Here is a 14,721-nt window from a genome sequence, read left to right as displayed (position 1 = left end):
TCTGCAGCAACCCCAGCATCCCAGAGAACTTTTTATAAAACTCCACTGGGTACCCATCCGGTCCCGGGGCTTTACCCGACTGTATGAGCTTCAGCCCTGCTACTATTTCTTCAATCCCAATCGGGGCCCCCAGCTCTTCTACCAGCCCTTCCTCCACCTTCGGAAACTTCAGCCCCCCCCCCCCCTAAGAATGGCCTCATCCCTTCTGGCCCAGCTGGGGGTTCCGACTCATATAGCCAGCTATAAAACTCCTTGACTGCCCTGTTGACCCCTGCGGAATCCCCAACCAAGTTCCCGTCTCGGTCCTTCACATTCCCAATCTCCCTGGCTGCCTCCCTCTTTCTGAGCTGCTGCGCAAGCATTCTGCTGGCCTTCTCTCCATACTCATATATCGCCCCCCTTGCCTTCCTCAGCTGCTCCACCGCCTTCCCTGTAGTTATCAAGCCAAACTCCGCCTGTAGCCTCCGTCATTCCCTGAAAAGCCCTGCCTCTGGGGTCTCCGCAAATCTCCTATCAACCTGAAGTATTTCCCCTATCAGTCGATCTGTCTCTGTGCTATCTACCTTCTCCCTGTGGGCCCGTATCAAAATCAGCTCCCCTCTGACCACCGCCTTCAGTACCTCCCAGCCCATTGCTGCCGAGACTTCCCCAGTGTCATTAACTTCCAGATAGTTCTGGATACATTTCCTCACCCGCCCGCACACCTCCTCATCCGCTAACGATCCGACATCTAATTTCCAATGCGGTCGCTGGCCACACTCCTGGCTCATCTGTAAGTTCACCCAGTGCAGGGCATGATCCGAGACCGTGATCGCTGAGTATTCAGTGTCCACTACCCCCGTCAGTAAAGCCCTGTTCAAGATGAAAAAGTCGATCCCGCAGTACACTTTATGTACGTGTGAGTAGAAAGAGAACTCCTTCACTATCAGCCGCCCAAACCTCCATGGGTCCACTCCCCCCATCTGCTCCATAAACCCCTTTAGCTCCTTTGTCATTGCTGGTACCCTGCCTGTCCTTGAACTTGACTGGTCTGGCCTTGGGTCAAATACTGTGTTGAAGTCCCCCCCCCCCCCCCCCCCCCCCCCCATGACCAATTTATGCGAGCCCAGATCAGGGATCTTCCCCAACATCCTCCTTATAAACTCCACATCATCCAAGTTTGGGGCGTAAACATTCACAAGTACCACCGGAAGCCCTTCCAGCTTCCCACTAACCATGGTGTACCGACCTCCCACATACGCACCTATTCTTCCCGCCTCGAATGACACTCGCTTATTAATTAGGATCGCGACCCCTCCAGTCTTAGAGTCCAGCCCCGAATGAAATACCTGCCCGACCCATCCCTTCCTTAGTCTGGTCTGATCGATTACCCTAGGATGCGTCTCCTGCGACATTGCCACATCCGCTTCAATCCCCTCAAATGCGCGAACACACGTGCCCTCTTAATCGGCTCATTTAGCCCTCTAACGTTCCACGTGATGAGTCTGGTCAGGGAGCTTCTCACCCCCTCCCTCCCCCCCCTCCGCCAATCAGCCAACACCTTTCTTACGTCAGTCTCCAGCTCGTGCCCCGCGCACCTGCAGGCCAATCCCCAGGCAGCCTCCGTCTCCGACCTCCCTTTTGTCCCGCAGCAACAGTCCCTCCCCCATCAGCAGAGCAATTCACCCCTCCCTACCCCAATAACAGCACAGTAAAAACAGCCCCCTTCAACAAGCATAACATCTGCTCACCCCCAACTGCGCTTCCATGAGAAAGCCAACCCAGCTTGCTTGGTAGCCCCCGCCCATGGCCCAAACATTTCCCCACCTACTGTCACCCCGGCTCGGACACACGTACTCAAGAGAAAACATTCCCAGCCCAGTTAACCCCGAAAGAAACAGAAAGAAAAGAAAAACCCCACATCGAAAATTCCCACCTCCATCCATCACCAGTACAAATGCAAACTTTAACTTACAATACTACGCGGCAGCTCCTGGATCGATACAGAAGGCATTACAAATATAGTGCAAAAACAAATTTTTTTAACGTGAACACTGCAGCAAAGTTCAAACACCTCGGTCCCCTGCCAGCCTTTTCCTTCTGGTGAAGTCCATCGCTTCCTCGGGTGACTCAAAATAGAAGTGCTGCTCCTCATAGGTAACACAAAGGCGGGCCAGATACAGCAGTCTAAACTTCACCTTTTTCTTGAAAAGGGTCGACTTTACTTGGTCCAGCTCTTCTGGCTACGCCTGCGCTAAGGCCTTGGTAAATGCGCAGGATGCTGTTCTCCCACTTACAACTATGTCTGCCTGGCCCACCGTAAAATACGCTCCTTATCCAGGTACGTGCAATCTCACCACCCTCGGGGGGGGGGGGGGGGGGGGGGTCACCTACACGCGGCTTCTTCACTAGTGCTCTGTGCGCCCTGTCCACTCCAAGGGTCGGGTGAACGTCCCATCCCCCATTAGCTTCTCGAGCATACCCGCTCTACATGCCCCTTCATCTGCTTCTTCGGACCCCTCCGGGAGACCAACGATCCTCAAGTTCTGCTGGCGGGACCTACTCTCTCGATCCTCCACCTTCTCCTGGAGCCTTTTCTGCTGGTCTCTCAGCATCCCCATCCCCACCTCCATTGCTGTTCGGTGTTCCTCCTGCTCAGTCAGTGCCTTCTCCACTTTCTGGATCACCCAATCTTGAGCATCCAATCTCCGTTCCAGCTGAACAATCGATTCCCTAATCAGGTCCAAGTATTCCTGTTTCTGCTTGGCGAAGCCCTCCTGTATGAACTGCATCAGCTGCTCCGTCGACGGCTGGGTCGTCGAGCCAGGACTCCGGTCGTCCGCCATGGTTTTCCCCACTGCATATTCAGCCCAGGCCTTCTCTGCTCGCCTATTTCTTCCTTTGCGAGCACTCCTGGTCCACCTCTCCATGCACTAGTGTGGGACTCCTCCTTACGGTCACGTCACTATCGATTTTCCAAGTAAAATCCGAGAATAAATCGGGGAAAGGTCCAAAGGTCTGACCTGAGCGGGAACCACCAAATGTGCGATCTGCTTCTTCATGGCCGCCACCGGAAGTCGCCTGCAGAGTTTATTTAAATAACACACTGCACCAAGCAATCCACAGAGTCTATTGATATAACACTGCGCCAAACAGTCTACAGAGACTGTTTAAACAGTGCACAAAAGCAAATTCGGTACATTACACCAGTACAGAGTCGATTTAAATACTGCACTGCAGTAAACAGTCCACAAAGTCCACAGAAACAGATCTGGGCTGCTGCAGACAATACAAGGTAGGGTGCAGAAAGTTGAAGGGGCTGGGAATCAAAACCTGCAATCGGCTCGCAATCCGATCAGCTTCTGAGGGAGCCCCCACCATCAGCTCCTGCCAACCCCACCTCACTGCGCCATCCTCTTGCAACATGTCTTTAATCATGTGACCCACATGGGCTGGGAGTGGAGTGTACGGTTAGAAGGTGGAGGGAAGGTTGGCTAATATTCTCACTTCTCGTTCAGGGGAGCCCGACAGACCAAAATTGACAACCAGAAAAGAAGGTGATGGTAACGCCTACCGAATCTATTTCAAGGATACCGAAAGTGGTGGGAGCAGCGTCCTCAGGCACAACATTAAATACAAGGCGGTGAGTGTCCTGGGTGTACATTGGGTGGTGAGGAAGGACAATTATTTTGCACCAGGGGTTGTCTACAAACCGATGACGTGTGTGTTCCAATCTTTACCCTCGCCAATTATTTGGAGGCATTATGAACTACTGAGCTCTCACCTCATTGCTCCATTGCTGAGACAGCCCATTTCAGCAACCAGAACATTACCTGACCTCAGCCCTGTGTCAGCTTATCCACTTTCGAACCCCTCGTCAATGCCTTGGTTAATTCCGGCCTCCAGCGTCCCAATGCACTCCGAGTTGCTTGACCATTTTTCACCTTCCGAGAATGTCAGATAACCCATGACCCTGTTCCTCGCCGTATCCTAATTGATACTAAGATCTCTCACTATCGCTGCCAGCTCTTCCAGTCCCTATGACCTTCAATACCTCTGTAACCTCCTCCAGCCCCTACAGCCCTCCCTATCTCTGTAACCTTTTCCAGCCCGTACAATCATCCATGGGCCAGGATTCTCCCCTACCCGGCGGGGGGTCCCGGCGTAGTGGAGTGGCGCCAACCACTCCGGCGTCGGGCCTCCCCAAAGGTGTGGAATTGTCCGCACCTTTGGGGGCTAGGCCCGCGCCGGAGTGGTTGGCGCCACGCCGACTTCCACCAAAACCGGCGCCAACGGTCTTTGACTCCCGCCGCCTGGCGTCAAGGCTGGCCGAAAGGCCTTCGTTGGTTCGCGCATGAGCCGGTGCGTCAGCGGCCGCTGAAGTCACCACCGGCGCATGCGCGGTAGGGGGGTTCTGTTCCGCCTCCTCCATGGCAGAGGCCGTGGAAGAAAAAGAGTGCCCCCACGGCACTGGCCCGCCCGCCGATCGGTGGGCCCCGATTGCGGGCCAGGCCACCATGGGGGCACCCCCCGGGGTCCGTTCGCCCCGCGTCCCCCCCCCCACCCCAGGACCCCGGCCTGCTCGCGCCGCCAATCCCCCGCCACCAGAGGTGGTTGAAACCATGGCGGTGGGATTGGCCTCTCAGCAGCGGGACTTTGGTGCGGAGGGCACGCCGATCGGCGCAGCGCGATTCCGGCCCCCGCCAATTCCCGGGTGGCAGAGAATTCCGGATTTTCGCCGGCCCCGGGCGATTCTCCGACCCTGCGGGGGGCCGGAGAATTTCGCCCCATATTTCTGTAACCTCCTCCAGCTTCTACAATTCTCCCGATCCCTGTAACCTCCTCCACCTCCTACTTCTGCCCCTATATCTGCAACCTCCTCCAACCCCGGCAACATTCCCTATCTCAGTGATCTCCTCCAGCCCTTTTGATCCCCTCTATCTCTGTAACCTCCTCCAGCCCCTAGAACCCACCCTCTATCTGTAAACTCTCCCAGACCCTGCAGCACTCCCTGTCTCTGACACTTCCTCCAGCCCTACAACCTTCCTGATCTCTGTCACCTCCTCCAGCCGCTACAACCCTTCCGATCTCTGTCACCTCTTCCGGCTCCTAAAAACTTCCCTATCTCAGCCCCTATAATCCTCCAGATCTCTGTAACCTCCTCCAGATTCCTATAACCCTACTACATCAGTAACCTCCTCCACCCCCTACAACCCTCCCTATTTCTGCAACCTCCTCCAGCCCCGACAACACTCCTTATCTCTGTAACCTCTTCCAGTCCTGAGAACCCTCCCTCTATCTGTGAACTATTCCAACACCGACAACCCTCCCTATCTCTGGTACCTCCTCGAGCCCCGACAACCTTCCTGATCTCTGGAACCTTCTCCAGCCGCGACAATTGTCCCTATCTCTGTCTCTTCCTTCAGGCCTTATAACCCTCCCCATCAGAGTCACCTCCTGCAACCTGTACAACCCTCCCGATTTCTATAACATCCTACAGTCCTCGACAATCCTCCCTACCTCTGTAATCTCCGCCAGCCCCAATAACCCTGCTGCTCTCTATAACCTCCTTCAGCACCTGCTACTCTCCCTATATCTGTAAATGTTTCCATCCCCTACAACCCCCCTGATCTCTGGAATCTCCCCCATTACTGCAACCCTCCCTAACTCTGTAACTACCTCCAGCTCCTATAAACCTCCCCGATCTCTGTAACCTCGTCCAGTCCTCCGCAACCCTCTCTATATCTGTTACCTCCGCCAGCCTCTGCAACCCTCCCTACATCTATAGCCTCCCCCAGCCCCGGCAACACTACCTATCTCTATAACATCCTCCAGCCCCTACTACACTCCCTATCACTGTAACCACCTCCAGCTCCTATAACCCTCCCCATCTCTCAAATGTCTTCCAAACCACTACAATCCTCACTATCTCTGTAACCTCTTCCAACCCTTGCAACATTCCCTATCTCTGTAACTTCCTCCAGCCCCTACAACACTCTCTATCCCTGTAACCTCCTCCTGCCTCTGCAACCCTCCCTATCTCTGCAACTTCCTCCCTACAACCTCTACAATTCTCTACAACCCTCCCTATCTTCGTGCCCTCCTCCAGCCCCTACAACCCTCCCTATCTCTGTAACCTCCTCCTTAGGTGGGGACAGTGTAGAGAGAGCTTAACTCTGTATCTAACCCCATGCTATACCTGTCCTGTGGGTGTTTGATGGGGGCAGTTTAGAGGGAGTTTTACACTGTATCTAACCCCGTGCTGTACCTGTCCTGGGACTGTTTGATGGGGGCAGTATAGAGGGAGCTTTACTCTGTATCTAACCCCGTGCTGTACCTGTCCTGAGAGTGTTTGATGGGGACAGTGTAGAGGGAGCTTTACTCTGTATCTAACCCCGTGCTGTACCTGTCCTGGGACTGTTTGATGAGGACAGTGTAGAGGGAGCTTTACTCTGTATCTAACCCCGTGCTGTACCTGTCCTGGGAGTGTTTGATGGGGACACTGTAGAGGGAGCTTTACTCTGTATCTAAACCTATGCTGTACCTGCCCTGGGAGTGTTTGATGGGGACAGTATAGAGGGAGCTTTACTCTGTATCTAACCCCGTGCTGTACCTGTCCTGAGAGTGTTTGATGGGGACAGTGTAGAGGGAGCTTTACTCTGTATCTAACCCCCCATGCTGTACCTGTCCTGGGAGTGTTTGATGGGGACAGTGTAGAGGGAGCTTTACTCTGTATCTAACCCCGTGCTGTCCCTGTCCTGGGAGTGTTTCGTGGGGGCAGTGTAGAGGGAGCTTTACTTTGTATCTAACCCCGTGCTGTACCTGTCCTGGGAGCGTTTGATGGGGGCAGTGTCGAGGGAGCTTTACTCTGTATCAAACCCCGTGCTGTACCTGTCCTGGGAGTGTTTGATGGAGACAGTGTGGAGGGAGCTTTACTCTGTATGTAACCCCATGCTGTACCTGTCCTGGGAGTGTTTGATGGAGACAGTGTAGAGGGAGCTTTACTCTGTATCTAACCCCGTGCTGTACCTGTCCTGGGAGTGTTTGATGGAGACAGTGTGGAGGGAGCTTTACTCTGTATGTAACCCCATGCTGTACCTGTCCTGGGAGTGTTTGATGGAGACAGTGTGGAGGGAGCTTTACTCTGTATGTAACCCTGTGAATACTGCTGTTGACCTCAGGAACACGCTCCAGAGTGGATCAATGACACTGTGAATGGATCTGATTCCTACCTACTGAACTGGGCAACCCATTACCAAGTACAAGTGGCGGCAGAGAATAGGATTTCTGAATCCCTGGAAACATTTCTAAATTTCACAACCCTAGAACAACCGCCTCCTCTACCCTCAGGTGAGTCCCCTACTCATTGGCAGCTCTCAATTCCAAAACTGAGATTGGTCGATATTTGTTGGGAATGAGGGACCAAGGCATGGAGACAATAATCATCATCTTTATTAGTGTCACAAGTAGGCTTACATTAACACTGCAATGAAGTAACTGTGAAAATCCCCTAGTCGGAACACTCCGACGCCTGTTTGGGTACACAGAGGGAGAACGCAATGTCCAATTCACCTAACAGCGCGTCTTTTGGTACTTGTGGGAGGAAACCGGATGAAACCCATGCAGACGCTGGGAGAACCCCGCACAGACTATGACCCAAGCCAGGAATCAAATCCGGGTCCCTGGCGCTGTGAAGCAGAAGTGCTAAGCACTGTACCACCGTGGAGTTAAGTTTAATCTAATGCACAATGTACAATGTGCAGAGCTGTTTCATCTAATGTACAATGGGGTACCAGGCTCGAGGGGCTGAATGCCCTCCTCTTGTTCCTGTGTGAGAGGGACTGAATGGGTCTCCTCCTGTTTATATGCAACAGGCTCAAGGGGGCCACAGGGGCTTTCTCGTGCTCCTGTGTAACAGGCTTGAGGGGGTGTTGCAACCAACAATTCTACGGACACGTGCTTGTAGGATTAGAATAGCGGTTTAATATACTCACAACAGAGCCAGCCTGTTAGCCATTGAACTTTCGGTGAACTGGCCAGCTGACCATGTGGCACTGATCTTTATACAGCAGCTCCAGGGGGAGGAATCCTGGGCGGAGCCAAGGGAGAAGCACAGTACAATTCTCGAGCATTCCCAGAGCTACTCCCCCTGGTGGTCAGGTAGTGCAACTGCACTTACAATATAGACACAAGTATATACAGATTATAATCCGGTGTGAATCACATTCACCACAGGGGGCTAATTGGCCTCCTTCAGTTCACCCTTTCCTGTTCCTCGGATTTTATTGACAAGGTTTTCCTGATTTACAGCTGATTCGGCAACTGGAGAAAAGGCTAAGGTTGGGACGGCCGGCATTATTGGGATCATCCTGCTGATATTCCTGGCGCTGTTGGTGGTTGTGGACGTAACCTGCTACGACAAAAACCAGTGTGGGATCCTCATGTGCATCGCTGTCAACGTCTTGGGAAAACCGGTGGCAGCGGTCAAAAGATTGGAACAGGAAATGGGAGTCACCTCCAGCAGGTGAGCCACAACATGAACTGACAACTTACCTGGAACTCCCCAGTCAGCAACGTTAACTCACTTTCTGTCTGTGAGATTTGATTTGATTTGATCCCCTCACAGCTGCACTGTCAGAGTGTCAGGACTGAGGGAGGGCTGCACTATCAGAGAGTCAGGACTGAGGGAGGGCTGCACTATCAGAGGGTCATTACTGAGGGAATGCTGCACTGTCAGAGGGTCAGTACTGAGGGAGTGCTGCACTGTCAGAGGGTCTGTACTGAGGGAGTGCCACACTGTCAGAGGGTCAGTACTGAGGGAGTGCTGTACTGTCAGAGGGTCAGTACTGAGAGAATGCTGCACTGTCAGAGGGTCAGTACTGAGGGAGTGCTGCACTATCAGAGGGTCTGTACTGAGGGAGTGCCACACTGTCAGAGGGTCAGTACTGAGGGAGTGCTGTACTGTCAGAGGGTCAGTACTGAGAGAATGCTGCACTGTCAGAGGGTCAGTACTGAGGGAGTGCTGCACTATCAGAGGGTCTGTACTGAGGGAGTGCTACACTATCAGAGGGTCAGTACTGAGGGAGTGCTGCACTGTCACAGGGTCAGTACTGAGGGAGGACTGCACTGTCAGAGGGTCAGTACTGAGAGAGTGCTGCACTGTCAGAGGGTCTGTACTGAGGGAGTGCCACACTGTCAGAGGGTCAGTACTGAGGGAGTGCTGGACTGTCAGAGGGTCAGTACTGAGAGAATGCTGCACTGTCAGAGGGTCAGTACTGAGGGAGTGCTGCACTATCAGAGGGTCTGTACTGAGGGAGTGCCACACTGTCAGAGGGTCAGTACTGAGGGAGTGCTGTACTGTCAGAGGGTCAGTACTGAGAGAATGCTGCACTGTCAGAGGGTCAGTACTGAGGGAGTGCTGCACTATCAGAGGGTCTGTACTGAGGGAGTGCTACACTATCAGAGGGTCAGTACTGAGGGAGTGTTGCACTGTCAGAGGGTCAGTACTGAGGGAGTGCTGCACTGTCACAGGGTCAGTACTGAGGGAGGACTGCACTGTCAGAGGGTCAGTACTGAGAGAGTGCTGCACTGTCAGAGGGTCAGGACTGAGGGAGGACTGCACTGTCAGAGGGTCAGTACTGAGGGAGTGCTGCACTGTCAGAGGGTCAGTACTGAGGGAGCGCTGCACTGTCAGAAGGTCAGTACTGAGGGGGTGCTGCACTGTCGGAGGGTCAGTACTGAGGGAGTGCTGCACTGTCAGAGGGTCAGTACTGAGGGAGTGCTGCACTGTCAGAGGGTCAGTACTGAGGGAGCGCTGCACTGTCAGTAGGTCAGTACTGAGGGAGGACTGCACTGTCAGAGGGTCAGTCCTGAAAGAGTGCTGCACTGTCAGAGGGTCAGGACTGAGGGAGGACTGCACTGTCAGAGGGTCAGTACTGAGGGAGTGCTGCACTGTCAGAGGGTCAGTACTGAGGGAGCGCTGCACTGTCAGAAGGTCAGTACTGAGGGAGTGCTGCACTGTCGGAGGGTCAGTACTGAGGGAGTGCTGCACTGTCAGAGTGTCAGTACTGAGGGAGTGCTGCACTGTCAGAGGGTCAGTACTGAGGGAGCGCTGCACTGTCAGAAGGTCAATACTGAGGGAGTGCTGCACTGTCAGAGGGTCAGTACTAAGGGAGTGCTGCATTGTCAGAGGGTCAGGACTGAGGGAGGACTGCACTGTCAGAGGGTCAGTACTGAGGGAGTGCTGCACTGTCAGAGGGTCAGTACTGAGGGAGCGCTGCACTGTCAGAAGGTCAGTACTGAGGGAGCGCTGCACTGTCAGAGGGTCAGTGCTGAGGGAGTGCTGCACTGTCACAGGGTCAGTACTGAGGGAGCGCTGCACTGTCAGAATGTCACTACTTAGGGAGTGCTGCACTGTCAGAGGGTCAGTACTGAGAGAGTGCTGCACTGTCAGAGGGTCACTACTGAGGGAGTGCTGCACTGTCGGAGGGTCAGTACTGAGGGAGGGCTGCACTGTCGGAGGGTCAGTAGTTAGGGAGCGCTTCACTGTCAGAGGATCAGTACTTAGGGAGCGCTGCACTGCCAGAAGGTCACTAATGAGGGAGCACTGCACTGTCAGAATGTCACTACTTAGGGAGTGCTGCACTGTCAGAGGGTCAGTACTGAGAGAGTGCTGCACTGTCAGAGGCTCACTACTGAGGGAACATTGCACTGTCAGTAGATCAGTACTGAGGGAGCGCTGCACTGTCAGAGGGTCAGTACTGAGGGAGTGCTGCACTGTCAGAGGGTCAGTACTGAGAGAGTGCTGCACTGTCAGAGGGTCAGTACTGAGAGAGTGCTGCACTGTCCGTAGGTCAGAGTGCCGCCCTATTGCACAGAATAATCAAAAAGACGAATGGAATGCTGGCCTTTATATCTAGAGGATTGGAGTATAAAGACACAGGGGTTATGCTGCAGCTTTACAAAACCCTGGTTAGACCCTACTTGGAGTCACTGTGAGAGGTTCTGGGCACCACACCTTAGGAAGGATATATTGGCCTTGGCGGGGGACTGACCTGGGTTCACTAAAATAATACCTGGACTACAGGAGTTGAGTTACGAGGAGAGATTACACAAATTATCTCTCAAATTTAGAAGTCTAAGGTGTGTTCAGATCAAAGTATTCAAGATATTAATAGGGAAAGACATGGGGCGGGATTCTCCGAGTCCATGCTGGGTTGGAGAATCGCCGGGGGTGGCGCGTGAATCCCGCGACGCCGCTCTGATGCCGGTCCGGTGATTCTCTGAGCTCGGGCGGGACCTTGGCATTCTGGCTGCGGGGGCCATCAAGGTGGGGCGGCGGGTGGGGGGGGGGGTCAACTCCAGGGGGTCCTCCACCGTGGCCAGGCCCGCGATCGGGGCCAACAGTCGGCGGGCACACTAATTCCGGGGGTGGGGGGGGTCTATGTTCCTCCGCGCTGGGCCCCTGTTGGGCTCCGCGATGTTGCCCGGGGGCCGGCGCGAAGATGGCCGTGGCGTGCATGCACCGACCTGCGCCAGCCGTGTTTGGCCGGCTTTAGCGCTGGATCAGCGCACAGCACTCCGCCACCATTCTAGCCCCTGAAGAAGAGGAACATAACTGGGCCTGCTGGCCTGTTGACGCCGGCGTCAACACTTGGCCAGGATTTCAGAGAATCCCAGCCCCGGTAGATTAAGATAAACTATTTCCAGGGCAGCACGGTGGCGCAGTGGTTAGCACTACTGCCTCACGGCACCGAGGTCCCAGGTTCGATCCCGACTCTGGGTCACTGAGCGTGTGGAGTTTACACATTCTCCCCATGTATGTTTGGGTTTTGTCCTCACCACCCAAAGATGTGCAGGGTAGGTGGATTGGTGGTAGTGCTAAATTGCCCCTTAATTGGAAAAAATGATTTGCGTACTCTAAATTTATAAAAAAGATAAACTATTTCCATTGGTTGGAGATTCTAAAACTTGATGGAATAGTCTAAAGATTAGGGCCAGACCGTTTAGGAGAGATGTTAGGAAAAACTTCATTCAAAGGGTGGTAGAGGTTTGGAACCGTCTCCCACAAATAGCAGTTGAAGCTAGATGAGATGTTAATATTAAATCTGAGGTAGATTTCTGTTAAGCAAAGATATTAATGAATGTGGAACAAAGGAGTTAGGTCACAGATCAGCCATGATCTCATTAAATGGTGGGGCAGACTCGAGGGTCTGTATGGCCTACTCCTGCTCTTATGTTCCTATGTACTTGAGGAGGGGTGGAGTTGAATTCGAGGCAGTTCCGAGCAGCTTCACTAGATTGAGGAGTTTGTTTTCTGAAGAGAGAATGAGCAGTTTAGGCCTAAACTCTCTCAAGTTTAGAAGAATGAGAGGAGATCTAGTTGAGGTGTATAAGGTGATAAAAGGTTTTGCTAAAGTAGATGTGGAGCGGCTGTTTCCTCTTGTGGGGCGATCTCAAATGAGAGGTCACAGTTTTAGGGTAAGGGGTAGAAGATTTAAAACAGAGATGAGGAGAAATTATCTCCCTCAAAGGGTTGTGAATCTGTGGAATTCACTGCTCCAGAGTATGGAGGATGCCGGTACATTGAGCAAATTTAATGAGGAGACAGACAGATTTTTAATTAGTAATGGGTTGAAGGGTTACGGAGAACGGACAGGATGGTGGAGTTGAGGCCGAGAAGAGATCAGTCTCGATTGTATTGACTGGTGGAGCAGGCTGGAGGGGCTGAATGGCCTCCTCCTGCTCATGTTTTTGTGTTCATAGAATCATTCAATGATAGAATTTACAGTGCAGATGTAGGCTATTCGGCCCATCAAGTCTGCACTAGCCTTTGGAAAGAGCATCCTACTCAAGTCTCCACCTCCACCCTATCCCCGTAACCCAGTAACCCCACTTAACCTCTTTTGGACACTAAGGGCAATTTATCATGGCCAATTCACCTAACCTGCACTTCTTTGGACTGTGGGAGGAAACCGGAGCTTCCGGAGGAAACCCACGCAGACATGGGGAGGACGTGCAGACTCCGCACAGATAGTGACCCAAGCCAGGAATTGAACCTGTGAAGCAACTGTGCTAACCATTGTGCTACCGTGCTTCCCTCTTCATGTTGACATTTGACACCCTCTCTCTCTGTTCCATTTATGTTTGAAGCGCCAATCCAAAAGGAAACTTCTATGATCTCCATGGCAACGATGCGGTTCACAAATACAGCAAGACCAAAAATCTGGGAATGTTGAACGACAAAATATCGCTCACCAAATCTGAGTAGGTTTGACTCTTCTATCCACTTCTCTTCTCCTCTCACTCACTGCACACCCTCCCTGCCCACCCCACCCCTCACAAGTCTCATTGAATTCTTTGAGGATGTGACGAGACACATTGATGAAGGTTGGGCAGTGGATGTGGTGTATATGGATTTCAGTAAGGCATTCAGTGGCTGGTTTGGCACAGTGGGCTAAATCCCTGACTTGTAACACAGAACAATGCCACCAGCGTGGCTTCAATTCCCGTACCGGCCTCCTTGAACAGGCACCGGAATGTGGCGACTAGGGGCTTTTCACAGTAACTTCATTGAAGCCTACTTGTGGCAATAAGCGATTATTATTATTTGATATGGTAGGCTCATTCAGAAAATTAGGGGGCATGGGATACAGGGAAATTTGGCTGTCTGGATACAGAATTGGCTGGCCAAAAGAAGACAGTGAGTGGTAGTGGATGGAAAGTATTCTGCCTGGAGGTCAGTGACCAGTGGTATCCCACAGGGATCTGTTCTGGGACCTCTGCTCTTTGTGGTTTTTATAAATGACCTGGATGAGGAAGTGGAAGGGTGGGTTAGTACATTTGCCGACGACACGAAGGTTGGGGGAGTTGTAGATAGTGTTGAGGGTTGTTGCAGGTTACAACAGGTCATTGACAGGATGCAAAGCTGGGCTGAGGAGTGGTAGATGGAGTTCAACCTTAATAAATGTTAAGTGATTCATTTTGGAAGGTCAAATTTGAATGCTGAATTCAGGGTGAAAGGCAGGATTCTTGGAAGTGTGCAGGAACAGAGGGATTTTGGGGTCCACGTTGTTATGGACCAGGGTTTAGAGAACCCCAAAGTGTATCATGGCGTTCACCTGACCCACGACTTTTAATAGATTGTGGTATGGGGAGTACACGGCCCACACTACAGGTGTGTTACAGCAGAAATGGAAAAGTATTTTTCAAAGCAACACAATGTTTATTCTATGAACTTAAGTTACCTTTTTAAAACAGGCAGTGAACATCTTAGCAACCATTAATTCAAATACAATCCCCAAAGAATACAACACTAAGTAATCCTTAATAACTTCCCAAACAACATCCAGAAGGCAAAAGAAACATCTTTTAACAGAAGCACATCAGGTTTACATTCACTACTGAAAACATTTATAATTCTAAATTCACCAAATTATCAAGAGAGTCTTTTCACGGCAGAGAGAGCAACGGTACACCTGCTTTGTCTGGCTTCACTGAAAATGAAACTAAAACACACCCTGCAGCAAACAGCCTAAAACGAAAGTAAAATGCTGACAGACAGCCCAGCTCCACCCACACTCTGACATCAATGCAGTAATAAACACCCATTTCTTAAATGTACTCTCACTACAGATACCTATATACACACCTATTTATAAACACCCATTTCTTAAAGGTACTCTCACATGACAACGCACATAGATCCCTCAAAGTTGCCACCCAGGTTGATAGGGTTGTTAA

The 14,721-nt window shown here is 52.1% G+C and overlaps 1 protein-coding gene across 1 annotated transcript in view; it reads left to right on the top strand.

Annotated features, from left to right (window-relative positions):
* The window catches only part of LOC119974249 (neural cell adhesion molecule 1-like), a 93,391-nt gene extending 80,142 nt beyond the window's left edge, over window positions 1-13,249 (top strand). The window contains exons 12-15 of the mRNA XM_038813017.1: window positions 3,498-3,622; window positions 7,161-7,329; window positions 8,290-8,503; window positions 13,132-13,249. Coding sequence (XP_038668945.1) covers window positions 3,498-3,622; window positions 7,161-7,329; window positions 8,290-8,503; window positions 13,132-13,249 — 626 coding nt within the window. The remainder of the gene's footprint in view (window positions 1-3,497; window positions 3,623-7,160; window positions 7,330-8,289; window positions 8,504-13,131) is intronic.
* The last annotated feature ends 1,472 nt before the right edge of the window (window positions 13,250-14,721 follow it).

This window comes from Scyliorhinus canicula, chromosome 12 (assembly GCF_902713615.1).
Source record: "Scyliorhinus canicula chromosome 12, sScyCan1.1, whole genome shotgun sequence".
Classification (NCBI taxonomy): domain Eukaryota; kingdom Metazoa; phylum Chordata; class Chondrichthyes; order Carcharhiniformes; family Scyliorhinidae; genus Scyliorhinus; species Scyliorhinus canicula.
Note: the sequence above shows the minus strand (reverse complement) of the source record. Positions and strands in the feature narration are given on the sequence as shown.